Source organism: Aspergillus luchuensis, chromosome 5, assembly GCF_016861625.1.
Source record: "Aspergillus luchuensis IFO 4308 DNA, chromosome 5, nearly complete sequence".
Classification (NCBI taxonomy): domain Eukaryota; kingdom Fungi; phylum Ascomycota; class Eurotiomycetes; order Eurotiales; family Aspergillaceae; genus Aspergillus; species Aspergillus luchuensis.
This window is the reverse complement of record NC_054853.1, coordinates 5,247,947-5,272,916: the sequence shown is the minus strand read 5'-3', so window position 1 is coordinate 5,272,916 and position 24,970 is coordinate 5,247,947. Positions and strand designations below refer to the sequence as shown.

At 50.6% G+C, this 24,970-nt stretch overlaps 7 protein-coding genes across 7 annotated transcripts; 5 read left to right on the top strand and 2 right to left on the bottom strand.

Moving 5' to 3' along the window:
- Positions 1-895: 895 nt before the first annotated feature.
- On the bottom strand, positions 896-4,472 carry AKAW2_51727S (uncharacterized protein; the record flags this gene model as incomplete). Its single annotated transcript, XM_041691688.1, has 3 exons — positions 896-1,867; positions 1,919-4,387; positions 4,452-4,472. The coding sequence occupies 3 exons, from the start codon at positions 4,470-4,472 to the stop codon at positions 896-898; spliced, it is 3,462 nt and encodes a 1,153-aa protein (XP_041545148.1).
- A 281-nt stretch (positions 4,473-4,753) lies between these two features.
- Positions 4,754-10,364, top strand: utp10 (snoRNA-binding rRNA-processing protein UTP10; the record flags this gene model as incomplete). Its single annotated transcript, XM_041691687.1, has 5 exons — positions 4,754-5,130; positions 5,184-8,223; positions 8,280-9,677; positions 9,728-9,872; positions 9,922-10,364. The coding sequence occupies 5 exons, from the start codon at positions 4,754-4,756 to the stop codon at positions 10,362-10,364; spliced, it is 5,403 nt and encodes a 1,800-aa protein (XP_041545147.1).
- A 951-nt stretch (positions 10,365-11,315) lies between these two features.
- Positions 11,316-12,056, top strand: AKAW2_51725A (glutathione S-transferase family protein; the record flags this gene model as incomplete). Its single annotated transcript, XM_041691686.1, has 2 exons — positions 11,316-11,686; positions 11,762-12,056. 2 exons carry the CDS (start codon positions 11,316-11,318, stop codon positions 12,054-12,056), a joined length of 666 nt encoding a protein of 221 aa, XP_041545146.1.
- Positions 12,057-12,354: 298 nt separating this feature from the next.
- AKAW2_51724A (uncharacterized protein) lies at positions 12,355-13,112 on the top strand (the record flags this gene model as incomplete). The annotated part of the gene is made up of 3 exons (XM_041691685.1): positions 12,355-12,532; positions 12,598-12,927; positions 12,997-13,112. The coding sequence occupies 3 exons, from the start codon at positions 12,355-12,357 to the stop codon at positions 13,110-13,112; spliced, it is 624 nt and encodes a 207-aa protein (XP_041545145.1).
- Positions 13,113-14,957: 1,845 nt separating this feature from the next.
- Positions 14,958-16,554, bottom strand: AKAW2_51723S (arrestin (or S-antigen), N-terminal domain protein; the record flags this gene model as incomplete). The annotated part of the gene is made up of 2 exons (XM_041691684.1): positions 14,958-16,288; positions 16,350-16,554. 2 exons carry the CDS (start codon positions 16,552-16,554, stop codon positions 14,958-14,960), a joined length of 1,536 nt encoding a protein of 511 aa, XP_041545144.1.
- A 3,865-nt stretch (positions 16,555-20,419) lies between these two features.
- Positions 20,420-21,936, top strand: CHIB1_2 (glycoside hydrolase family 18 protein; the record flags this gene model as incomplete). The annotated part of the gene is made up of 4 exons (XM_041691683.1): positions 20,420-20,617; positions 20,677-21,048; positions 21,114-21,173; positions 21,229-21,936. The coding sequence occupies 4 exons, from the start codon at positions 20,420-20,422 to the stop codon at positions 21,934-21,936; spliced, it is 1,338 nt and encodes a 445-aa protein (XP_041545143.1).
- A 720-nt stretch (positions 21,937-22,656) lies between these two features.
- AKAW2_51721A (uncharacterized protein) lies at positions 22,657-24,541 on the top strand (the record flags this gene model as incomplete). The annotated part of the gene is made up of 5 exons (XM_041691682.1): positions 22,657-22,962; positions 23,015-23,290; positions 23,338-24,207; positions 24,266-24,353; positions 24,426-24,541. The coding sequence occupies 5 exons, from the start codon at positions 22,657-22,659 to the stop codon at positions 24,539-24,541; spliced, it is 1,656 nt and encodes a 551-aa protein (XP_041545142.1).
- Positions 24,542-24,970: the final 429 nt, after the last annotated feature.

Below are 24,970 nucleotides of genomic sequence, written 5' to 3'. Positions count from 1 at the left end.
CTGTGCGCCTACCTCCAACAACCCGGCCGCTCCATCTGAGACGTCACGGAAACAGGCATGACGGTCTTCTGGCCGTAAATTCATCGAGGATTCCGATGACGGCTCTACATTCCCCGTCGTTCCTGTCCAGCTGTTCCTGGGCGATTCCGATGAAATGCAGGTGTCTAAGTCACTGAAACATCTTGTACGGAATCCGTTGAGTACGTTTCACACGCCGACGACGGGGGATGCGTGGAGGAGAGTCCCCGTTACGTATGTGACTACAACGAAGGATTATTCGGTCCCGAGGGGGTATCAGGAGTCCATGTTGGGGAGGGCGAAGGCGGAGGGGGTGGATGTTAGGGTTGTGGAGGTGGATACGACGTATAGTATGTTTTTGTCCGGGTTCTGGGGGAGGTTGTGGGGGATGAGAGGGATCCTTGAGATGGGGGCGGGGCGGTTGTGCTTTGAGGTACAGGAATAGTACTAGGGGAAGAGGGCCGTTGATGGTGACTGGGTAGGAAATTGGGTGAGTTTTGTGGTATAATATATATAATACCTTGTGGTGGTGATATTCTGTGATGGGGGCAGAGAGTGGTAATTATATATTTCTTTGGGGGTCGCTATTTTCGGCTCGATATATAGGTACTCAATACACCGTGCAGGCACTTTAACTTCGGAATACTCATACTATCGGTGATTCATGTCAGATTTCGACTATATGTTGAGCGAATATTAGGTACGAAGGTCTTGTGTCTTGAGCAGTACAGCCAGCACCACGCATAGTAGAAAACTACCAAGCTACTAATGAATTTTATTGGAGTAAAAGAGCACTTTCAGGAATGGTTCCTTTATTGGCACTTCGCCACTAGTAAATAAGGAATACAACCCGCATCAAGCGGTATCTACAGCTCTACTAACTCTGCATCTCATCCTCACTATCCTTGTCCTCAGGCATAGTAATCGGCAACCCCGAACCGGAAGAAATCCTCTTCCGCTCCATCTCCACCGCAATCTCATCCAGCTCATTCTCAATATCCAGGTGAATGCGCAGTCCCTTCTCAACAAGCACGTTATAAACATGCCTGAGTTCATCGAATCCCATACCGTCGCCCTTTCTACTCTCCTGCGGATACTGCTCCCGGATAACATCGGCCCGGAGATGAGTGAACGCAAGCATGATAAGCTCCTTCGACCAAGGGCAGGCGCGCATTCCGCGGTAAAAGACAGTCTTTGCTCGTTGAATGTCGTTACGAGACAATTCGAAGAGAATGTAGAGTTTCCAGATGGTGATGCTGGAGTGGCCGGTGGAGGTATTAGAGCCTTGGTGGGTGGCGTCACCAATGGCTTTCTCGAATGCCGCACGAACAGAGTGCATGGTTGATCCGGCGTAAGTAGGACGGTTTACTTCGGTGTATATTGAAAAGAGATGTGTCGTTATGGGAACTGGAGCGGCTGTGAAATTGTCTGTGTTGGTACTGATGCTGGTGATATCTCGTATTGTGTCGCGAACGCGCTCTTCAATGCGGAACCGGGACTCGTTCCAGGCAAAGAGGGATAGGAACATGGTGTTGTGGCGAGCTACTGATATACTTTCGGATAAGAGGGAACGAATATGTGAGGGTTTGTAGATGCCACTTGTGCGGATGTGGTGATACAGGAGTCGGGCCCGGGATTGATGGAGGAGTTCGGTCGTGAAGTTTGCGAATGACTTGGACTGATCGGGTAGGGCAGCTAGCCTGGCGAATGCATTGTGATAGTATTCCAGGGACCTGCTTAGATCGAGGGAATTGGAGAGGTACGATAGGATAGCCAGGCAGTCTATGCATGACGTGAATACGATAGGCTTCTCGTTCGCAAGACCAATTTCCTGTGCTTCTGAAAGGTACTGGATGGAAAGTCAGCATTGTGGAAGGGCCGATAAATCTGGTAAACATACACTTTGTATCTTCAGCAAACTTGTCGGGCTGAAGGACGGGTGACTGGAAGCATCGGAAAGGATCTCCAGATCAATGCTATTCTGAGGCATCGAAAGGAGGAGATGAGATGCTTGGGCCGCATTTCCAGCGTCGAGAAGCTCCCAAATCCAGGTGCGCCACACAATCATACTATCCACCCTGTCGCGGTCAGGGAAGGATTTGCTCATAGAGAGGCAAGTCGCCCATACATGATCGGCAGCTGCTTGATTGCCGAAGCGCTGCTCTATCAGAGCATAAGCATTGTAAAGTCGCAGGCTAGACGATCGCTTCTTGAGCAGCGATTTCGCGAATTTTCTCGCATCCTTGCTTTTACACGCAAGTTCAAGAGCAAGACCATATTCGGCTAGATCATCATCTTCAGGCTGCGCTTCTATCAATGATCGGACGACTCTGCGAACCCACACAGGGTCGATATCGGATTGTGAATTAGAAGTGGCGTCGCTCCAGGTTTTGAGGGCAGAAAACCATTTAGAAGGATCAGCAAACAAAGTATCCAGCGTAATTATATAATTTTGATGAGGGAAAAGCATAGGGGATGCGACCGTGGGCTCTATGTCAGCGGCCACACCAGGGAGCCAGTCCGCAAGCGTTGCATAAAAATTGCTTGCAAATTCGTTCTGCACGAAGCCATCCCCGTTCCAGCGACTTGCCGTACCCCAATTGGCAACCGACGAAACGGGTGGAAGATGAGAATAATAGAAGAAGCTATCAATCAGCACTCCTACAGGCGTTGGCTGCCATGCCAGCGACAGAATCTCTTCGAGATCAGGTGCAATGATGACTCTGTAGGGGTCATCTTCCTCCGAATCATCAATACTGCGGGCTGGCAACCGAGCATTGACGATTCGTTCCCGTTCGGACGGTGCCCAGGAGGCAAACACGGCTTTTGGGTTCAGTTGAAATTGAAGCTTTTCGCTGGAATTCGCATTTCGCAGCACATTTCCCTCGTTCTTCCACCCTTTGGCGCCCGCTTCTCCGATGCGGGAGACCTCCGACTCCCAGTACTCCAAAAAGGCTGGTATTACCTCTTCTGGGCCTTTGCTTCTATCAAGCGAGCCGGGTCGGTAGAAAGTCAGCTCCAAAAGACCTTGCCAGAGAGCCGCGGCATGCTCTGTAAACCCAGCTTCCCGGATGAACAATGTCAACCTAAGGAACAGATAAAAGTGGATCTGGGTCTTCTCGGGTTTCTCGAAAGAAGACTTATTGAGTCTCAGACACTCCAGAAAGGTTGCAAGGCACTGCTCATACGTGAAGTCCAGAAATTCAGTTTGACGAAAGTCGAGATATCGGATCCAAAGGTTGATGTACTCGGAATTTGATTTCAGTATCGTCTGCCACTGAGCCGATAGCTTCTTAGTGTCCCAGAGTTTTGCCCCTTCTTCGAGAAGGCCGAGCAGGAGACGATCCTTTGCAGGGCTCGGTCCGACCTCTTTCAGTGCTTTCTCGTACAGTGATAGCTTGATGTCGGCAAGGCCCATCTTTTCTGCGTATGTCAAAGAGCCAAATTCCCTCTCCGGTCCTCGAAGGAGCGACTCTTGATGGTCGATAAGCGTTAGCCACGCGGAGACATCATCAGGGTGTTTCTCGACAATCTGCAGTAACTCCGCATTGCGCTCCTTGATCTCATGGTCGGGGTCACGCCGGCCGCCCTCTTTATCCGAATCCGTATCGGACACAGCTTCAACATCACTGGGCAAGTCATCCTCTGGCTTAGCTTTGCCATGAATCGACCGATACGCGTGTTTGTCATCATCCGAGTCGACTTCTAACAGATCCAGGTGCTTCCCATTCCTAGACACACTCAGGGAAATGTAGTCTCGTGACGTTTCTGCGGCTGCATCCACCAGCGATTCTGGCCGTATTCGAAGTAGTCGGGATCTACCCTTGTCTAGTCCTGCGAGCAGATTCTTCGCCTTCTTCTTTGACTTTCCCTCTTTCTTTTCGTTCGTGACGATCAACACGTCCTCGACAGCGCTTTCCCGATCGATCTTGTAGCTGGAAGGCAATCCCAAGACGTTGCCCCGACCGACGCGATAATATTGTGGAACGCTATATCGATGTAACGTTCCGTATATGAGGTTGTAGCGATCGCCCTTGCTATCTATAACATACAAATCCGAGGCTTCCTCGGGCGGGTGCTTCACAGTGCGGGTCGATGTGGATGCTCTTGGATATTCGGGGGTGGGCTCTCGGCGGCGATGACTTGCTTCTTTTCGAGAGGACCGATGCTCCCTATGGCTCCTACGACGTTCTCGGGACCTAGAACGGTCATGATGGCTGCTATGTCTCGACCGATGCCTCGAGTGGTGGCTAGACTTCACATCGCGGTCGGAGGCGTCGCGACTGGGGCGCCCGGGGGGCCGATCAGCTTCGGACAGAGGTGCTGGCCGCGGCTTGAAGCTGGCAAAGCGGGGAATGGATTTCTTTTCCTAATGTAAAATTAAAATCAGCATGGGGCGATCGAATCAAGCGCAAAATTTGAGTCAAACATACCTGGGAGCCAGACGAATCCATGCTCCTGGAGAGGTGAGGCCTGCCTTTTTGAGGGGGAGCTTCAACCAAAGGCGGCGGCGATGGAAGGCTGGAAAAACTAGGTTCCCGCTTCCCGCATTTTTTTCCGGTTTGGTTCCAACGGCCTCAAAAAAAAGTTGCTCCGAGCCATTCGAGATCTCCACGCTGCTCGGGGAATTACTGCCCGCCAACGCTTGGGGTCTTGACAAAGTTTTTCGGTGTTGATATTTGAGGGATGGATGTGATTTGCAGTTATCGATAAACAAATTTTATCCATCGTCAACATGGCCTCGTCCCTCGCCGCGCAGCTGTCGCAGATTGCGGCAAAGTCGACAAATCAGTTGAACCTCAAAGCACAGCGCATTGCGCACTCGCAGTCTCTTATCTTTGACTGGAAGACCGCCACTACACAGGATTTCGATACCGTCTACCAAATATGCTTCGAAGGTTTCCAGGAGTTATGTCAGCTCGATCCTCGTTTCGCGTCGTTCGAGCGCACCATCTTCAGCGAACAGAGCAAGGCGGAGGACCGAACAGAGATGAACGCTGCTCAGAATAAGGAGCTGGACACTGTTCTGGAGGCTTTCCTTGCACTTGTTGGCGGTCACTTGCTGCTGAGCCCGGCCGTGAAAGCCGTTGACTGGCTTATCCGGCGTTTTCGGTATGTGTGGCATGGGGACTCGATCTTCATTCAACGCGCTAACAGGCTTATAGGGTGCATGAGTATAACACAGAATTCACAATCCTCACTTTCCTCCCTTACTATACCACCCCACTCTTCCTCAACCTCCTTTCGATCCTGCCCGAAGACCTGACGCCGACCTTCAAAATCCTCAACCCGTATAAGAAGAGCCAAATCAACCCTCCACGCCATCCTCTCGTGCACAGCGCTACTACCAACAAACACTTCCTCGCCGCTGTCAACAGATACACCCTCCAAGTCAGCAAACAGCGGGCGCATCATCATGCGCTTTTGTCGTTTTGGGCGGGAACTTTGACCGAGGCGGTTGCGGGGATGTTGGACTCGGCTCGGTCTGGCCGACGGGAACTCGAGAAGGAAAAGCATGAGGATGTTATCATGAAGGTTCTGCCGGTCCTCAACGACGGTCTGGCTCTGAAGGACGTTTCCGAGCTGGTGATTGGCTGCTACATGGTTTGTGTGGTTCTTGCACAGAAATCTTCTCTCCAAGACAAGCTTCTCGATGGACTGATGGAGGCCGTTGCCGGATCATGGACGGACGAGACTAAGGAATCGGGCCTGATTTGCTTGTCAGTCCTGGCACAGAAGAAGCCCGACGCCCGGATCCCCAAGCGCGCCCTTAAGGCGGTGCTTCGCTTGGAAGATCCCGTGCAGCAGCTGTCTGCAATCTCGGCACAGTATCCGACATCGCACTTGCTTCTTGGCTTGGTTGCCGGATGTGTCGATGATCTCTCGAAGCAGAAGGATTCATCACGTTTGGATCTGCTGTCGCTGTTGTTCGAGACCAATCTTCTGGGCGAGCAGGAAGCGGGCCAGGCTATCGCTATTATTCTCCAATCCGTCAGCCGTGCTCATACAGAGGGTGTGCTTTCCTTGGACGCTCAGACTCACCTCGCAGAACTTGTCCAGCACTTTACTCAGTCCGAATCACTCCGACCCATCTTCCAGAAGACGATCGAGGAATCCTCCATCGATGTCGCGGCACTCGAACATAACCTACAAACTGTGATCGAATCTGTACCCACCACCACACCCGCCATTGAAGACGTTGAGATGGAAGATGCCCAGCAAGAAGCAGTCGAAGATAACTTTGCCTCTGTCCTTGAGTCAGTGGCAGGCAAGAATTTGGAAGCTTCTGCTCTCAGTGCGCAATCGATGCCCGCCTATGAGAGCCTGGTGCAGACCTTTGCACTTGCTGTCGGATCCCAGGATAAACTGCAGGCTTTTGTCGACTTGCCTGGCCTCAAGAAGGCAGATGCCTCAACATCGCCACAGTACCTGTCATTCTTTATCCGCACTTTCTCCGGCTCGTACCCCATTGGCACCAGGATCACCGCACTGAACCAAATCTCGTCCCTCCTTACTTCCGCTAGTCCCGATGTCGATCTTCAGGCACTCCTGCCATTCCTCCTGGTTGCTCTGGCAGATTCCTCGGAGAGAGTTCGGCGCGAGGCAGCGGGCGTTCTTGCCACAATTGGGAGCTTGTACAAGAAGAGCAAGAAGGGTGACGCCAACGTTTGGGCACGCGACACGATTTACGGCAAACAATCGAAGAATGTCCAGTGGATAGCCGGCCGCGATGTGCAGAAGATCATCGAGCGCGCCTTCCTTCCCGGCCTCGAGGAATATGTCCTCGATCAAGCCCACATTAGCCGGGTACTTGAGGCCACATTGCGCGGATCTGCAACATCCGACTCTGGCGCAACGGAACTGAAGAAGCCCCTTCGCTTGAGCCTCTTCACCTTCCTCTGCTCCCACGCTGTGCAGATGCCCCTCTATGCTCCAAAATTGTCTTTGCTCAAGCTTCTTAACCGCGTCGATAAGGCCGGCGGAACAACCCGTACCAAGGAACTTGGTCCGTTCTTGAAGACGTGGCGGGATATGAAGGAGCAGACAGCCAAGGACGTCTGTGAACGGGAGCGCGTGTCTGTCGCAGATGTCGACCGAGAGGCTGTCTTGACGGTCACCCCCAAGGACAAGGACGCTATTACTTTGCTGTTGTCTAATGTTAGCCCCTACTCGGATTCCCTACGGCCCTCTTTCGTCACAGCCATCTTCAACCGCATGAAGGCTGTTTGGGGGACTGTTCCGGAGGAGCTGCAGGTCGACGCCGCAGAGAAGCTGTTCGAGATCTCTCTCGAAGATGTCCAGACTCCACTGGTTCACGGCTGCAGGGAAGTTCTTCGCAGTGTTGAACTCACCGGTTCTGTGCTTCTCCAATTCCTTCGGAAGATCCCCGTGTCTATCACGGACATGGAGTCTCTTGGACCGGCGCCCAAGCGGAGACGCACTAGCCAGAACAACATGGTCGCTATGACCATCAAGGATGAAGCCAAGCTGAGCCAGCTCATGGAGAAGATGACTTTCATCCTGGAACTGGTCGACAGCTCGACCCCTGAGGCTCATCCTGAGTTGGCCGATGGATTGTTCCAGACTTTGGCCGCACTTCATCATTTCAAGGCTCAGATCCAGTCTGGCTTGAGCTACTTGCTGAGCTTGACGCTTGGCAGCCTTCTTGCCATCGTGAATCGGTCCAAGGGAACTGCAAAGGCTCAGTTCGACACCTCCGTTATCCGGGCCGACCTCGTTGTTGACTGTGTTCGTACCACTGACAGCCCGCAAGTACAGAACGCAGCTCTTCTGCTCGTTGCGGGCTTGTCCGTCATTGCTCCTGAATTGGTTCTCCACAGCGTGATGCCCATCTTCACCTTCATGGGCTCTAGTGTCCTGCGCAAGGACGATGAATACTCAGTCTCCGTGATCGATCAGACAATCGATCAAGTTGTCCCCGCTCTCATCCAGTCCCTGCGCAATCAGAAGCGTGATGTTGTGTCCGGAACTTCCGAGTTGTTGCTCAGCTTCACTGCTGCCTTTGAGCATATTCCTTCTCACCGCCGCCTGCGTTTGTTCCACGCTTTGGTCACCAAGCTCGGAACTCAGGAGTTCCTGTTCGCGGTTCTGGCCATGCTCGCCAATCGGTATGCTCTGGATAAGGATGTTCTCATCCTAATGACCGGGTTGGTATCTGATGCTAGTGCACCGGTTGAACTCAGCGTAAGTCATTTGATCTTGCATGCATCTTTACACGTCGTTGCTGACTCCTTCAATAGACATACAGCAAATACTTGGACCTGGTCAAGGATTCACTCAGCTCCAAGCCTGGTATCTCCCAAGTTCTTCTCGGCATTGGTAGCGACGATGGCCGCGAGCCCCAGAAGGTTGCAGTTGACTTGCTTCGTGCACTGGCTTATCTGTTCAAGCACTCGTCTCTGAAGGTGAAGATGGCCAAGGATTTCGCAACAGAGGAAGATAAGGTTGTTGGACAGATCCGCACACTTTTCTCTCGCATTCTGGAGCAGGTCCTGGCCATTGGCGAATCCATGCAGAACGTCAAGCCTGTCAGCCAGGCCAGCGGCGATGTTCTCAGCGCTCTGTTCGGTACCCTGTCGCTCGTGGACTTCCTCGACACGATTGAGGTGCTGCTGCAACGTCGCAACGACGAACTGCGTCGTAAAGTTCTCCGACTTCTGGAAGGTCGCCTCCGTCAGAACCCTGAACGCGACGGTGCCTCGCAACACCGCATGCTCGACTTCCTGCCCACTCTGGTCAACATCGTCCAGTCATCGCCAGACATTCTCCTTAAGCACGCTGCAGTTGCTTGTATCGATCGCATTGCCGAGAAGTACGGCCGGAAGGAGCCGACCAAGGTCATCCATGCTGCCCAAGTGGTTGCTAGCGAAGCCTGCATTGGACAGGATGATGAGCGTATTCGCATCATGGGTGTCTTGTGTCTCGCATCTATGGCCGAGGTCCTTGGAGAGGCCATGATTCCCGCCCTTCCTGACGCTCTCAGCCGTTCCCTTGCCCTACTCGAGCAGAGTCTGGAAGATGGAAAGGAGAATGCACGCCTGCACGACGCCGTCTTCTCTTTCTTCTCTGCACTTTTCATTCATATCCCCTTCATGGTGTCTGGCTCTCACCTGGACAAGATCCTTGTTCTCTCTTACAAGTCTGCTGTTTCTGAAGGTGTGGAGGATGAGAGCCGCGAAGAAGCTCTTCAACTCATGGCACGCAAGGTTGATGTGGCAGCTACATTCGCTGCTATCGATCGTAACTGGCAGCATGCCGTCAGAGCAGGTCCCGATGCTACGAGAGAGACTCTGGGTGTCGTTAGCCTTGCTATTGAGAAGCACCAGAAGTCTGCTACTGTCAAGAACATCGCAGTTCTCACCAGCATCCTGTTCAAGGCATTCGACCTGCGTCGCGAACAAGTATCACTGGATACCCAGGCCACGTTTGAATTGTCTGATGTGGACGAGATTGAGGATATCATCAACGAAGTCACGATCAAGATGATTTACAAGCTTAACGACACGACATTCCGCCCCATCTTCACCAAGCTGCTGGAGTGGGCGACCACTGGTGTGCCCAAGAAGGATGCTCGAGGCAGCCTGGCACGCCTTACCACGTTCTACAGGTTCCTCCAAGTCTTCTTTGCTACCCTCCAGGTTTGTTTCTCCCTTGATTTCCCGACTCAACCTTGTGCTAACCAGTCCAGTCCATCGTGACCGGTTACTCGAGCTACATCCTCGAAAATGTGGTCTCTGTTCTGGGCAAGGCGAACCCGGCGAACCAGGACACCAAGAGCCTGTGGTTGGCCACGATGCGCATGCTCAAGAACTCCTTTGAGCATGACCAAGACGGTAGGTTTAGCCCAAATGTTCTCTGACGCAGTGTGCTGACTTGTTTAAGAATTCTGGCAATCCCCCTCTCACCTTACGGTGATCGCACAGCCTTTGATCTCTCAGCTCGCTCACGCGAAGAACTCGTCGACGGCATCCATCGTCATCGCGGAAGCCGTGCCCGCCCTTACGGAACTCGCCGTTGCTGCCGATTCCACCGACAACCACAAGGAGCTCAACACGGTGCTGATGCGTCTGCTCCGCCCCTCTGCCGGACCCAGCGGCAAGACCGCAGGCGGCGAGAACCCGCACACGCGCCTCGCTGCGCTCAAGGCCCAGCAGTCTCTCACGGAGCAGCTCGGCGAGGAATGGCTTGCTCTCCTGCCTGAAATGCTGCCGTACATCAGTGAACTGATGGAGGACGAGGACGAGAACGTGGAGAGAGAGGTCCGCAGATGGGTGAAGCAGATCGAGGATGTTCTGGGTGAGCGGTTGGACGACATGTTGACCTGATCGTGAGTACATTTTACTATCTAGACTTGGATGTTTGGCGTATCTTGGTTGGTGCTTGTAAATAAAAGTTACAGGACTTTTCGTCGCTTTCTGTTCGAGTGGTCATATACCTGTTATATTAGACTATTGAAGCCTACTACTTTTGAAACTGTCTATACTTATCCCTTTCGACGTACTTACGACTTTCTGATCACTGGGTCTGTTCTCACCCCCGCGTCCTATGACTAATTGACCTATCCGAGGCCGCTTTCAATGTCCGGCGTATATTTAAAAAGAACAACGTTGAAGAGGGAATTACTACGCTATCTATGGAAGATACATGCCATCAATCTTGATAATATTTTACCTAGTATATCCCTTCTATCCCTCCCACTCTTTGCCATTTCACCTTTCCAGATTGGGAGACTTCTAGATTCCATCAAGTTGTCGAGGGATGCCTTTGCAACCAGTCAAGTCTTACAAGTATAGTAAGTCCGCCTCTTCCAGGGCGTACCTGAGCATCCTACGAGCCGGTAAATATCGGCCGGTAATTATGATGGCCCTAGCCTCGTTAGCAGTTGACTCCTTCAGGTCCCTTCTTACCAATATCGAATCGACGGAAATAACTGCCAAGACCACCTTCACCACCGAAAGCGGAAAACATACCCCAGATCCTTCTCCAACATGTACCTACCCCACCTCATATGCAAGTCACTTCAGTCATTTCATGTGGTATGCAGATCAGAGAAGGTCATTTGACCCTTGTGAACACGTCAGTTTTGGGCATCCATACTCAACATCCGTTTTCAAGCAAGATGATGTCACCACCACTTTGTTCACAGTAACTGTTACTCCAAATGCCCTTTCAACAACCCCACTATAAAGGGAAGCAATACCCTTTCTTCCATTCCAACCTTAATCCAACTTCCTGATTACCCCAACTGCACCAGAGAAAGTAATCAACCGCCTATAATGCAACCCCTCCTCCTCCACGCACACGCCACGGGCCCCAACCCCATCAAAATCGCCATCGCCCTCGAAGCCCTGCAGGTTCCCTACAACGTCAAACTCTGGGAATTCGGCGACGACCGAGAAAAGGGTGTTAAGGGTGAGGTCTTCCTCAAGATTAACGAGAACGGCCGTGTACCAGCCCTTGAAGATCCCAACACCGGTGTGGTGTCCTGGGAATCGGGCGCTGTTCTGAACTATGTCCGACGAATCTATGACAAGGACAATCTTCTAGGCCCGAAGGGTTCAGAGCAGGATAGAGTGGATTTTGAAAAGTGGGAGTACTTTCTGCTTTCGACGCTCGGGCCAATGACGGGGCAGACGAATTGGTATAGGTATGTAGTATTCTTTCTATACTCATTTAGGATATGTGAGAAGGGATTTTGGATATCCTTGCTGACAAGGATCAGGCACTACAATGGAACCAAGAACGAGGACGCCCTGCAACGGTATGCGGCGCAGACAGAGCGATGCTATGGTGTGCTGGAGGGCCAGCTGAAGAAGTCCGGCGGGCAGAGTGTCTTGCCTGGACGGATTACAGCCGTTGACTACCACTTTGAGCCTTGGGTGCGAGAATTTGATTTTGCCGGACTGTCGCTGGAGAAGTACCCTCTTATTACGCAGTGGTTGCGGGTGATGACTGGTCGGAAGGAGGTTCAGCAGGCTTATATCAAGATCCAAGGGGCTGCGCCGGAGTTTAACTAATGTCGCGTTGTGATGGCTCTCTATCCCACCGGCTCGGATGTTTTGAGAAAAGGAATGATTTACGCTGTATTGCCTTTTAACTGAAGATATCCGTATGTAGCTTCAGGTCCGCGGAGGAGGAAAGAGAGACTGTAGACAGAAGCCCTGTAGAAGAAAGAGGCAGGAGCAGTGTCTTCTGGCGCTTGAATCCTCAACGATACATCGGATCAAACCCTTCTGCACACAATTTTTGATTCTAGCGAACCTTTTAACTCTTTTCATTACTCCATTCATTTGAAATCATACTTATAACCACATTATGGAAGATATTGATACTACCTCCTCCGAAGGTAACAACCAAGGCGAAGATGCCGTTCTCAACACATTCGACCTCTATCTCGACAACATCGAGTCGACCGTCGTGCCTAGCGAGACACACAGGGAAGAGTCGCCCCTTGACGAAGAGCTAGCCCAAATAAGACTACCTGCAAGTTTCAGTATGACTCCGCCCATCTCAACTTTCATCGAGAACTGGCTCACACATTAGGCTAATCTCATACAGATGGCCTCATGGACGATTACAGTCTAGCCCTTGGAACAGGACACGAATGTGTGGAAATGGCATTTCCGAGACTAGATGCCATCCTCTTTCTCTTGCTAGCCGAAATGAAAACGAGATATCCCACGGCCTTGCAACCCACCGATTATACACCGAGCTTTTTCAGTCAGGTTCCTCTTGTTGTGGACCGTCGGGTTGCGGGAGTCCCTGATTCTTATCAGGAAACAGTGGACTACATGCTGTGTTATGGATCGATCCCGGCCTTGGAAACGAATCTTCTGGTGTTTAGGGATAAGGTGCTTCGTTCGGATGCGAGGACTCGCACGGCCATCTGTGAGTTTATTCTGCTATCATTAGGAATAGAAATATGTTCTTTGCGTCTTTCACTCACATTGAAATCAGCGATGATTAATCGGGTTCGGAGGAACAATCGCTTCAAGGCAGCCATCTATGGCATTTACACGAATTCCTATCAGTGGACCTTTCTGAATTACGATGACAATGGAGTGGTAACGTGATCCCCTCTTTCACTTGATCCATCCTGATAAGCTTACGGTATTGCGATAAAGTGCGCCGTGCTAGAGCTACGGTGGAAAGAGTCCCGGCAAGCGATAATTTCTCGCATCTGCAAAATATATCTCGAGGCGATCGCTTTGGCTGCCGAAACGAGGTAAAGCAGATTGAAGTTCTTGAAGCCCAGAGTCATACCAGTATTCCTGTTGATAGTGTCTGCGTGATTTCGGCGCGGCTCTGGTAGTTTAGTTTAGTTTAGTCTTATTTTACATGCTTTAACCCAATGCAGCCGCCTGATTGCATGTGTAGCTATATAAGTAGTCTTTCCTGTCTAGTATCAAGGCTTCCTAATTCTATAATAGAATTGTAAATGAATGAATAGATGCTTATATAGAATCTAGAAGTCTCTATACAGGTAGATACTACAGTCTAATACTCTTATGAATTTGAGACTGGAAAGTGATGAAACATATTACATTTCGAGTGTAGGAAGGTGATGATCTTGATCGAATTACATGCGATCCGAAGATGTAGAGATAGAGCGCCTACCTTCCTCTTTGGGAAGGTACTCGTTGCAATCAGAGTCTACTAGTCAGAGAGAACGTGATCGTGGAGTCTAGTTATTATTCATATCCCTTTCACCGCCGGTCTATACTGAGTGCAATAACTCATATAATAGGTCGCCGCATGTATTCTAGTCATGCAATTCGATTCAATTCACACATTCTTATACCCGATCGAGCCGGCATAGGTAGATGTCAGCTATGCAGGTGCTTCACCGTTTGAAGCAAGGATATGGCCCCTAACGCCTTCAATGCCCTCAAAATTGCAGTAAAATCACGTAGAACTCATAAAGCAACATGTGCCACGACGTAGGAAGGTCGTCGTCATACCTAACAGAATCAAACAATCAAAGCAAAAGCAAAAGCATAGCCACACAACAGTAATAATATCAAACGAGTGTCGCAGCCGGCTGGCTGCCTACAAGCCACCGCCATCCTCTTCGTTCTTCGTCCATTATCTTCCTCCCAACATGCCTGTTCCTTCTGCACGTTTCGTCTTCCCTGCTGACTCAAACAGAGCGTCTTTTGTTCCCTCTACCCAGCGTCTTCAGCGTCCATCCCCATGGCCCTGAGGCCGACATGTTCCTGGCTTGGGTCGGGCCACTGCCTGTTCAGGGTGAGGATCGAGTTCGACCTGGCGGAACTACTCGAGTAGGCCTGCTTGCAGCATGAATTCAGCGACGTAGCGAATCGCCTGCGGGTCTTGTATTCTAGTCATTCAATGACGATTCGAGTGAAGATGAGGTTGTGTTTCATGGCAAGAGAAGGCAGATCCCCTTTACGAACTAGCCCTGGGGCTAGTTCTCATCTAGTCAGCGTATCTAGCTACATTAAGTAAGACTTCATGACGTGATTTCATCTACTGATAAAATAAGTAATTAAAACACCTAGTCTCCTATTCAAGTAGTAACAATCGGTCCTCTGAGCTCAGGTGACCCGTGCTAAGCCTAATCAGGTAAAGAGCGAGAGTACAGGTAGGATTTGGGGGGGCGGTTATGTATAGTATCTTCCATTCACAATTCCAACGACTATAATCATTCATTAATTAATTAAAGTATAATGGGATTCCATTCCCTAATCAAAGACTATATGCAATGCAGGCCTGGTATATCAACATCATGCTGGGTATCCCCGAATGACAAACTTTTTCTGCTCATACTTTGCAAACCTGGGTATATTGTAACCACATGAAACCAAAACGCCAAATAGAAACAAAAGAACGTAACATCTGGGTCCACCCCTGGGAATTCTGTGTTGCCTTGGCAGCAACGCAGTAGCAGGGCGCCCCTAAACTCTAACGCTGCCGGAGTTGGTTACCGATGGTGGTAACATTCTCGAGCGGTCAGGAGGCAGGTTAGAAACCTGGACAGACGTATACGCGGGTGGTGCAATAGGGACGAGCTCGGAGACAGATGGGGGCGCAATGCTGCGCGGGCTGAAAAACTGCGTGTTCACTTCATCCTGGGAGATGTCGACCACGGTGCCCTTAGCACCGGTGCCTGGCTGTGCTTCGCAGGTCAGCTGAAGTGGGACCTTCAGGGATGCGGTGGGCGTCAGAATCCTGGAATTAGCGGCGTGGTAAGAGATGCTAAGTTCCAGGGCGTAGGCGCGCGCGATCAAGCAGGAGTAGAACGTCGGCACAAATGACTTGGATTTGGGGAGGGTGACTGGCACAACGACCGATGCGGTATAGTAGGTGTTTCCGGCGAACGAGGCAGAGGGACCCGGCAATGAGTCAGTAGACGAGGTCGAGTGCATGGAGTCACGGCGTTCGAGATCGGTGTCGGTGTGTTTGGTCCATTGTGCGGATGCAACGCACATGGTGGACAGTGGTACAGTCTCGGTGTACATTGCGCGGCCCATCTGCGCCCAGGATTTGATACACTCCGCGGACGGATAATCACCCCAGGGATCAGAGCTGTAAAAAGTCGACACCCGGAGTTTGCTCCATACAGTTCCTAAGCGAGGGGGCTGCTCGTTGCCCACCGGATCGAAGCGTAGCTGCATCGTGGCAACGGTGCTCACCGAATCGCAGTTCCCGGTGTCGGATGGACTCAACTGCACTGGCTTGGGCTGTGCGGCAGCCAGCACCAATCGGCCCAGTTTCCCCCTCATTAAGCCACGTTTCACATCCTTTTCTTTGCGGACGCTGTACAAGTCATCATTGTCCTCCACATTGAGGGGTGGTTCCTCATCCACCGCAGGAATGACCCGCACCTTTTTCCCAACGGACACTAGCGTAACCGGCGAGGCGTTCTGGGCCATGGGCTTTCTCTGGAGGGTCACACGAACGAGATAGGAGATGCGGCACATTTCGGGGGCCATGTCGTCGATGACCGATTTGCGGTTGCTGGCTATCATGGGATCACCAAACGTGGGTGGCAGCAGCGTGTGCGATTGTTCGACATGCAGATTGGTTTTGGCGTGGTTACAAATATGAGGCAGTAGACGCTCAGGTACCACAAAGGTGAAAGGGAATTCGTAGTTGCGCCCGGGTTCAAGAACCCGGGGGGTGGGATATGCGGACTCATCGATGGGTTGTCGCAGTCGGAGGAATGTATGGTAAGCTCCAGTCCGGCCGGGCATCGATTGGCGCTCCACCGAGGTCCTCGATGTTCCTGAGCCTGTCAGTATGACTATATCCCTGGTATTCTCCTGATATTCTCTAAGGTAACATACCCTCGAATGTAATTTCTAGGTCATCAAAGCGAGTATCATGATCGACGGTGATGGTAACCGTACCCTTGATGGTATCGCCGGTGGTGAATGAAGGGACCAAGCCATCCGTTTGATTGGCGAGTATAATATCAACTTTAGGTCGGGAGCGAACCGTAAAGTTGGCAAGGGAGCTGGAGCCGCGCGTGATGATCGATGAGGTAGCCATTGCAGGTGTAGAAGATCCAATTGTATGTATACAAAGGAACCCGCGGTGGTAGCTGTAGGTAGTATAGAAGGGGATTGGCGAACGAATCACCAATTCACCCACGGGTAAGCAATTGGTAGGGTTGTAGTAGGAGACTGCAAATAATGGAGAAGAGAAATCTGGGCAGAAAGACTGCGGAGTAAAAGCTTTTTAATATATTTAATGTCTTCTGAAAGAAAAAGGAGATAATAATAAATAGAAATCAGTAATAAAAAAAGAATAAAAATTCAAGGGTGAATGTAGGGATGGGGTGACTGGCAGTTGCCGTTGGGTAATAGAAAAGCAGCGGTGGAGCAGTCAAATGTTCGAGAACTGGATCTGATGCTGTTCAGGAACAACTTCCGGCTTTGTTTTTGAGTCTCTGGCTATTCTCGGGCTTGCATTGCATCCTGGCTTGAATATGTACTTTTTTCACTTCCAACTTGACGATGCAAGAATCGCCTACCCTCCTCCTACACTCCGTCCACCCCCCTTCTGTGAGTCATGCTGAACATGCACGTGCACGTGGTGATTGCTTTGATATTCGATCCAAGGGGATGTTAGAAGCGGTCCAGAAACATGCGGGTTAGGGGACCGAAAGAACGAGAAAAGCCTAAAAACGAAGCGCCCGAGCAAGCTGATAGGTCGACGAGCATCCTGCACGGAGACCGACCAATGCGATAGAGTCCATGGAATGAAGTCCGTGTGTGAAGTCAGTCGCTCGGGAAAGCAGCGATTGGCGGGCTCCCCATTGCGCCCTTCAATGACAACTGCCGACCAGCAAAGCCTTCCACGCCCTACAGCAAATTGGTTCGTAACCAGGTTTAATGCCCACCAAAGGAATGCGAATGACGACAGTGCTAGCTGATCTTCCATGATTGTCGGTCTACTACTTTTATTATCAATTTGCAGGATTATTCTATACGCGTCTATCCTCCTAGGAGTTTAGTTTACCTGCAAGAGTCTGGTCACAACAGCTCGAACATTCTTGATGAGCAGTCCCCTCGCGTGATAGTGGTAGATCTCACGCCATTGAGTTACGGACCTTCTGATCCTGACGCGAAAGAAAAACCCCCCATCAGCCAGTCGTTTATTAGTGTTGAACTTCGTGACTTGTCAGCCTATTCGTGTCCGAAGTGCTGCGACATCGGAGCGACAAAAGACCATCCAATACAAGTTCTCGGATGATGACGACGGATGGATCAAAGTCCACGCCCTTGAAGTGACAACGTTGGCAAGCCACCGGGGGAAGAAGCCCATCCCGATTGGCGCTGACCGCCGTGTGCTTCTGACCAGTCACTCTAGCTGGTTCGCATCGCTATTTTAGGTTGGCTCCGACCCTCGCTTGCTTTTATTCCAATGCGCCCTGACACAATTAAGCATCAAATTCTCGCGATGAACTACTATCAATTTAAAACTAGCGACCAAGGACGAACTCGGCTTCTATAGATCCCACATCGGTTTCCCGGCCCCGTTCTCTCTTCATTCCGCACCCAAGCGAGAATAGCCGCGCCAGGTTTGCTCCAGACTTTTCCGCTCTTAACCGCTATCAGGGCCTGTTTTTTTCTTCACGGAAATTCCGCCTCCTGAGCTCGTGGAGCTCTTAATGGCTTTAAAATTTCTGGGACCTCCCGTTCTAATGTATGGAGTACCCGCTCTGGATCTCCGATTCCACTCCACTGGTGCCACCCTTCTGATGCTGTTCTTCGCCTAGAGACGGGCCGGTTTGGGCGCTTTTCCGTCCCTGTTTTCCGCGGCCAACACTTATACCGAGGATGTTGGTCGCAAATTTTGCATCCTATATCAATAGACTTACAACTTAGGTTTATCAATCGCAACAAAAATACGGGAATAACCTAATGCCATCCGGGGGTGATATATGCAATCCAAGAAGACAGAATCGGGATGCCGAACGGGTTTCCAGTTGCTGACCGTATAGCACATGCACATCACAATCACTCCAGCTAATGACAATTCGTACAGCAAAGTATTTCCGAGGACTGATCTGCATAATGCGCGCATTAGCCGTTGTACCAAGCTTTGAATGTCGGAAAATTAAGACCACAAGTGCCAAGTCTGAACCGAATAGGAAGGTCATTTTACTCACCTGCGCAGTTGCATATTCATAGGCAATGATTGGTAGCAACCAAATACAGAGTTTGGGCATGGGGAGAACTTGGCTTGTCCAATTGGATTACAATCAGCTTGACAGCATTTATTGCCAGAGCAAGCTGGGGTTAAGATAACGTTAACAGTAACAGCACGCATTGTGATCTACTATTGACGGATGCATGCTTTCAGCTCAGTGCATTAATAAGTTTTCTGACACTACTTGAGTACTAGTAGACTAAACAAAACCAAAGCTATAATAATATACATCGTGGACCGCTCGGGGAAAAACTACCAGGCTACCGTAACAAACATGACTGCATCCCAGAGCCACGCCGAACTCATGCAGACACTATCGTTGAGAATATCGGTTATTCCTCCAGGCTTAATCTATCTCGTTTCAGCAGCCTGCAGTGGCGTAGTGGTAAACCGTCACCAGGAAGGCTCTGCTTATACAAGACGAGGTAGGGGGCCCTTTTCTTGACATTTCAGGATTACAGGTTTGTATTCTATTGCAGGCATCTACTTAACTTGAAGACACCCATGCAAAGAAAGTCTAGGAGAAGATAACTCTTCTACATAGTAGAACCTAGAGCTAGATTTAAGGTTAAGTATATTTATTATAGCTGGTAGGAAAGGAAACATAATCTCTTTGAAATGATTTCTTATTATATATTCTGTATAGATAGTCAGATCTACAGCTAGTTCTGAAATTAGGCCCTGCATAAGGAATTATAGAATGATTAGACTATGATAAAAAAAAAACAAATAAAGATCTAGATCCTGGAAATATCCTTGTTTCTACTACGTCAGGTCGAGCCTCTGGGCTCATTAGATTGCGTGCCTGACGGCCTAGATCAGGACGAACGGCGCATCGATGCTGGATGTATATTTGATTACTCCGTCAACCTAGCGTTTCAGGCCCCATCGATATTCCGGGGCAAACCACCTCCGAAACAAAGGCGGGACCTGCATCGGCCTGCCTGATCCGGTTCTCGGCGAGGCTATTCCCATTTATTGCAGGGTTACACAAGCCCCTCCAATTTGTGTGCGGGTCAGCCACTCCCTCTTCGGTCTTCTTTCACAGTGCCTGCAGCACCTGATGCATCCACACTGTTGAACAAGCCACTCCTGCCATACCGGAAATTTATCTCCGTTTATGAGGTGGTAGCTTACTTCATGAGGTCTCCACTGTTTAAGATATGGATTTTGTCGACAATTTCACGACGTCAGGCCTTCATTAATGTTATTAGTAGCACATCTACCTCCGCGCATCAAACCGGCAGATGAAGTCTCATATATACCCAATATGGCAAGAATAACCATGGGTCAAAACACTTGTCATGTTTCAAACACCATCAGTCCCCATTGTTGATTATTTCCACTTAACAGGCCAATAGATTGTGTGCTGACAGGGGAAGATGGTTGGTGGCCTCTTTGAAGTCATTCACAAAAATGTTGTGGTTACATTCATGCAAGTCTGCTTTCACCGCTGGTGACAGATTTCTTCAAGCACATCAGAGCACAGACAAGCAGAGAATGAATATAAGTATGTGAGTATGCGAGCAGATGACCCTCCGTCACTCTCTATCTGCACTACATGTCGACTGGTTCGCGCTACACTTACATTCCTTCTCAATCTTGTCTTGCTATATCAAGGCTGACTCTCCTTCAACCTCTCTATTCACCCATTCTATTCCATTCTTGTTGATCATTTTTGGATCTTTCATCTTGTAACATGAAGCTTTTCTCTCTTCTCCTTGTGGCCTTAGTCTCGTTGGTCAGCAGTGCTCACCATCACCGCCACCGCCATGGCATTAATGATCTTGATCCAACCAAATTTCCCGGACCTAGCCACCTTGAGCCTGGCACCCACCACCTGATACCGCGCAACACAAGCACGGAATATAAGTCCATTGCTTACTTTGTTAGCTGGGTGAGTCACCTCATCCGCCTATCGATACATTCCTTTGATGTTATACTGATTGATACAAGGCAATCTACGCCAGAAACCACACTCCGCAGGAAATCCCCGTCGATAAACTGACCCATATTATGTACGCATTCGCCAACGTCACTTCCAGCGGCGACGTCATCCTAGCTGATCGATGGTCCGACATCGATAAGCACTTCCCCGGTGATTCATGGAATGATGTCGGGAACAACATTTACGGATGTGTCAAGCAACTCAACCTCCTGAAGCAGAAGAATCGCAATCTCAAGGTGCTTCTATCGATTGGAGGCTGGACATACTCACCCCATTTTGTGATCCCGGCGAGTACGAATCAAGGCCGGAAGACGTTCGCTTCCTCGGCTGTCAGGTTGCTGGCCGACTTGGGTTTTGACGGATTGGATATAGATTGGGAGGTATGTACCTACATGATGGCTACGGGTACTTCTTCAAAACCGTGCTAACGTGTCTACCTACGTAGTACCCTGCCAACGAAGCCCAAGCCTCAGACATGGTATTACTCCTACGCGAGGTTCGCGAGGTACGCTTTCCCTCCCCATTACCATACCCATCAATCACCCACTAAGCCTAAGCAGGAATTAGACAAATACAGCCGCGAACACGGCAACGGCACGCCCTTCCTCCTCAGCATAGCTACCTCAGCAGGTCCCTCCAAATACAACACTCTCCACATATCTGCCATGAACCTCTACCTCGACTTCTGGAATGTAATGGCCTACGACTACGCCGGCAGCTGGGACACAACCGCAGGCCACCAGGCCAACCTCTACTTCTCACGAGATGACCCCAATTCAACACCCTTCCACACAGAGCAAGCCATTTCCGCATACGTGGCCGCCGGCGTTCCCGCCCATAAACTCATCCTCGGTATGCCGCTCTACGGGCGCGCCTTCTTAAATACCGAAGGACCGGGTAAGCCGTTTAACGGTATCGGTAAAGGGAGCTTCGAGGATGGAGTGTGGGATTACAAGGCGCTTCCTCCTGCGGGGGCCAATGTGTCTGAACTGAGAACTATTGGTGCGAGTTACTCGTTTGATGCTGCCAAACGGACGATGATCAGCTATGATACGCCTGCTATTGCTAGGCAGAAGGCGGAGTATATCAGGAATAAGGGCCTGGGAGGTGCCATGTGGTGGGAGACTTCGGCGGATAAGGTTGGTGCGGAGAGTTTGATTACTATGGTCGTGGATTCCCTAGGTGGTAACGGCGCTCTGGAAAGGTCGGAGAATCATCTGGAGTATCCGGTGTCGCAGTATGATAATGTGAGGAAGGGGTTTCATTGAGTGAAACAGGTTATTGTGAGACGATAGATGGTGTGAGTTTGCGAGAAGATATGTTTATGGTTTTGTCTGTACATTTGAAATAGACGAACTCATTGAATTATTGTCGCAAGACATTGTGGTTACTGACTGGGCAAAGTTGTATTGGCGAGATGTAACAAAGAGGCACCTGACAGCGGGTCATGGGACTTGCAGTCGGTTGTGTTTCTTCTTCCCCAACTCCTCGTTTCCTCTATCCACCCCAATTTCTTCCCCACCAACCAGCCTGGTTCTCCTCACTGTCGGCAGTACTCAGTCTTAAGTGGATTAGTAGAGACGATGAGTATTCCTCTATACGCTTTTGTTCTCGAGGAGAATAGATTCATCATTCTGTTGGAAACCTTACAAACATCTCTGGGCTAAACGAAGCCCGTAAAATGCACGGGAGGAGTAATGAGAGCTCCAGATCTAAATGGCCTCCTGTTAAGTTTGAAAGTGAATACAGGGACCAATAGCCAAAATACCACAACCCACCATGACGAATCTTTGCTGATAACAAGTTCCTGCAGGAATCGGAACCAGATAGCGGGAATCTTATCCTCCGCCAAGTACGATAAAGGAAGATCATCCTGTCAGCACGGTGGGATGCCCCGGGGAAGTATAACCGGGCGCAACTGAACCACCATTTCGTCTCATCCCGCAACCCCTCCACCCCTCACTACAGACCAAATATTCAGAATCACCATGACTATCACAGAAGTGCCAGTCAAAGACTGGCGTGTCATTGTCGCTGAAAGACGTAAAGACCTCGACTCGAAGATCCCCACCGAGTGGCGGCTTAAGGAGGACTTTGTTGCTTCGCTTCCTCGTCCTACGCATCTCTTAGCCTCCAATGCTGTTGAGAAGAGTGGAATCCTCACAGATGCCGAGCTAGATATAACTGGCAGCTATGATGCTTCCCAATTGCTCAAGAAGCTTGCTTCCGGCGAGCTAAGCTCCGTGGCCGTTACGACTGCGTTCTGCAAGCGGGCGGCTGTTGCGCAGCAATTGGTGGGCTGTCTACAAAGGATCCTAACTTAGACTCTGAACTAATTCGTGGTAGACGTCATGCTTGACGGAGCATTTCTTCGACTTCGCCCTAGAACGCGCCAAGTACCTTGATGACTATCTCAAGCGGGAGAAGAAAGTCATCGGACCGCTGCATGGCCTTCCGATCAGTCTCAAAGATAGCTACCATGTGAAAGGATACCATACCACTATTGGATATGTGTCATTCCTCGGGCATGGTCCTGCAACCACGAACTCGGCTGTAGTGGATATGTTACTGGATCTGGGCGCGGTGCTGTACGTGAAGACAAACGTTCCTCAAACGATGCTGGTAGGCCTCCTCACCAATGTGTTACAATGCACAACTGACACTTCCAGACCGCCGACTCAGACAACAACATCTACGGACGTACCCTCAACCCCCACAACACAGCCCTCACAGCCGGTGGTTCCACCGGCGGCGAAGGTGCACTTCTAGCCCTCCGGGGCTCCCTCATCGGCGTCGGCACCGACGTTGCAGGCTCGATCCGCATCCCTGCGCTCTGCTGCGGCATCTACGGCTTCAAACCAACGACAGCCCGAATCCCCTACGGCGGCCAAGTCAGCTTCCTGTACGAAGGGCCCCCCTCAGTCGAACCCTGCGCCGGTCCCATGACCGCAACCTTTGAGGACCTCGAGCTCTTCATGTCCACGGTCCTCGACGCCGAACCCTGGCGCTACGACGTGACGACCCTCGCAGCACCCTGGTCCCGCAATCCCCAACTAACAGAGCCCCTAACGATCGGCATCCTCGCCACGGACGAGAAATATCCCCTCCACCCGCCTATCAAACGTGCCCTGCAATCTGCCATTGAAGCCTTGACCCGAAAAGGCCACCGCATCGTCTACCTCGACAACGACACCAACAAAGACCTCGACATCGCCTACGCAAACCGCCTCTTCTGGCAATACGGCACCTACTCACCACACCACGACCACGTCACTCCCAGCGGTGAACCACTAGTCACCTCTGTAGCCAAGGGGCCCTCCCCGATGGTCACCGGTGACTTCCCCGTCTCCAAGGAGCTGGGCATCTTCGAGGAGATCCACGAATTACATCACAAGAGACAAGACTACCGCGACGCATGGCGCAAAGTCTGGGTTGAGACCGGCATCGATGTAATCCTCGGCCCAGGGGCACAGAACACCGCCGTCCCACATGATACGTACGCTTGGCCGCCCTACACAGTCGTGTGGAATCTACTCGACGTGAGTACATCCCATTTATACTGCACAATGAAACAAACCTAACGGTATGCACTACTAGTACCCAGCATGCATCATTCCCTACGGCCAGGCTTCAAAAGAACTTGATCCTGAGCCCATGGCTATCAACGATGGCATGCAACCTAGTTGTAAGTTTGCCTACCCATTCAAACATGGCACCACTATGAGAATGAGCATACTGATGAAACACAAATAAATAGATAACCCCGACGAAGTCGACGGCGCACCCTGCGCACTACAAATCATCACGTCGCGATTCCAGGACGAGAAATGTCTCGCTGCTGCGAGGATCATTGATCGGGATATTCGCCAGTAGGATATATAGTACTGCACGCAGTAAATGAAAGCGAAGTACAGAAGTACTAGAATCAGTACTGGTGAAATAATGGTATAGATCTTACTAGGTTTGATGGGATAGTATGGAAGGCAGTCAAAACAGACATCATTCATTATTCAAATATGATATCATTGCTGAATACCAACAATCACTGCATCTGCTACGTGTTGTCTCGACGGATAAATTACGATGATACCCGTGGCATGCGGGTAAGATCGTACTCAAAGATCGTCGAAGGCTTACGCCTTATTCTTGTCTCGTACAGGCTGTATCTAGTACAGGCTGCATCCAGCTCAAGATCAACCGAGGGGAGCGAGAGATCGAGCGAGGCAAGAGACGTGCAATCGCTAAGTGCACTACTGAATACGAGGGAGCTCGACGTACTATGCGCCACTCACCACCAACGGA